This window comes from Tamandua tetradactyla, chromosome 10 (genome assembly GCF_023851605.1).
Source record: "Tamandua tetradactyla isolate mTamTet1 chromosome 10, mTamTet1.pri, whole genome shotgun sequence".
Classification (NCBI taxonomy): domain Eukaryota; kingdom Metazoa; phylum Chordata; class Mammalia; order Pilosa; family Myrmecophagidae; genus Tamandua; species Tamandua tetradactyla.
The window spans coordinates 50,639,610-50,641,794 of NC_135336.1; the positions used below are offsets into that span (position 1 = coordinate 50,639,610).

At 31.8% G+C, this 2,185-nt stretch overlaps 1 protein-coding gene across 1 annotated transcript; it reads right to left on the reverse strand.

The window, feature by feature from the left end:
• Nucleotides 1-1,040: 1,040 nt before the first annotated feature.
• Nucleotides 1,041-1,985, reverse strand: LOC143647908 (olfactory receptor 5K1-like). Its single transcript, XM_077117592.1, has one exon. The coding sequence runs from the start codon at nt 1,983-1,985 to the stop codon at nt 1,041-1,043; it is 945 nt and encodes a 314-aa protein (XP_076973707.1).
• Between the last annotated feature and the right edge of the window lie 200 nt (nt 1,986-2,185).

Consider the following 2,185-nt stretch of genomic DNA (forward strand, 5'->3'; position numbering starts at 1 on the left):
TGACAAATAATGCTTAATTCATTGGTAGAAATATATGTGAAAGTTCTAGTTAGTGCTTAGATGGCAGTTCTCAGAAAAATGTTCTTTTTCCTATTTGTACATGTAAGTGATCAATAAATAAACTTTATTCAGATTTTTGAATTTTCATATTATCTGCATTATTTGTAGTTAAACAGCATCTCCTGGTTTCTGTTAATGATTTTAGCATAACCATAATTTACAATAGAGTCCATGAAGGTTAGTGGTATTTCTAATAAATGAACATGACAAATATTCACCCAAAGGAAAATAGAATTGATTTAATTGATATATTCCAGAATTGTACTGTAATGCATCATGGACAATTAATAAAACTATGTAAAACATATAAATTCATACATATTTCAATATAAGTAGCATCATTTTCAACCACAGAGTGATAAATCCCCATTTAAAAGGTACTTTTTTTCAGAGAGCTTCAGAGGGAGACTGACTATGACTAATCATGGCCATTTTCTTAATTTGCAAATACATATCCTGTACCAAACATTGAAGAATTCACATTCAAACATAATATCTTGAACAAAAACAAAGTTGAAAATCAAATTCAGAAGCATAAGTTAAATCCGATAGATGATTTTGCTTAATAAGTGATTAATGTCTGAGAACCTAAAATGTGACTGAATTTTTAAGAATAGGGATTCTGTAAGTTTGCCAGCCATATTCTGTTTGTATTCTGAATGTCTACTATTAATAATTAATGCTTTGATACATTTGTAAAAAAATTGTAACTAATTACACTCTAAAACAATTTTTGATCTCAGAAAGTATCATATATATTTATTCCCGATATTCATTATTAACTAAGATTATGAAATACATGTTAACAGAAGCTCTCCCTCTGAACTTATTTATTCTCTTTTATATTATTTGACATTCAAAAAATTATGATTTAATGATTTAATATATTATAGAAAATATGGATTTTATATTTTCAGTATGCCTTGACTTTGAAAAAACTTTCTGTTGGCATAAAATCAGTTTGCCTCAGGGGATGATATTTATTTCAAAATATTAGAAGGCCTACTCTTCAAAATTTTTTTCATAACATTTATTACTTCTTTATTTCTTAAACTATAAATAAAAGGGTTTAATAAAGGTATCACTAGAGTATAAGAAACAGCACCTGGTATATCATTTTTTCCTTCTTTAAAGGTACTTGGTCGAACATACATGAACAGAATAGAACCATAGTATATTGAAACAGAGAGAAAGTGGGATGCACAGGTTGATAAGGCTTTGCCACTTCCTTCTTTGGATTTCATTTGGAAAATAGTGAAAAGAATGTAAAGATATGAGATTAAGACTGTGGTAATAGTGAAGATTTGAATTGACCCTGAAACAATAAGCATCACCAGTTCATTGATAAAAGGGTCCACACAGGAGAGTCTATACAATGGAAGAACATCACAAAAGAAATGATTGATTTCATGAGAACCACAGAAAGTTAATCTAAAAAGAAGCCCTACATGAATCACTGACTGCAGGTTTCCTGCTATGTATGCCCCTGTGGTCATCTGTATACAGAGTGTCTTTGACATCCTGGTGTGGTACTGCAGTGGGCTACATATTGCTACATACCTGTCATAGGCCATTGCTGCTAGAAGAAAGCAGTCTGTAGTTTCAGCAAAGCAGAGAAAATAAAATTGTGCTATGCATTCATTAAGAGAAATTATTCTGTCTTCTGAAAAGAAGTTCTGTAAAACTTTGGGGGTAATGGTACAGGAACAGCAGGAATCCATCAGAGCCAGGTTACCCAGAAAGATGTACATCGGTGTGTGAAGACGACGATCCATAAAGATCAATGCCAACAAACCAAGATTACCCACCATGGTGATCAGATAGATGGCTAAGAACACCACAAACAGAAGGGGCTTCAGCTCTGGATTATATGTAAATCCTATGAGGATAAATTCAGTTGTCAAGGAGTGGTTATCTTCAGTCATCTCTACCTGCTCTGTTGAAAGAGAATTTATGGAGAAATAAAATTCTAATTTAAAGTGTATCTAACTTTCTCTTCATATTTTTTTTTCCTTTTATAGAACATGCAGAGGTGCTTTTTCTTTAAGCTATCCCTGTGCTCTTTCAAAAACAGGTATATATATCCTTTCGGGACGTAAGTTCCTTTAATTTGTTAGCTTTTGTC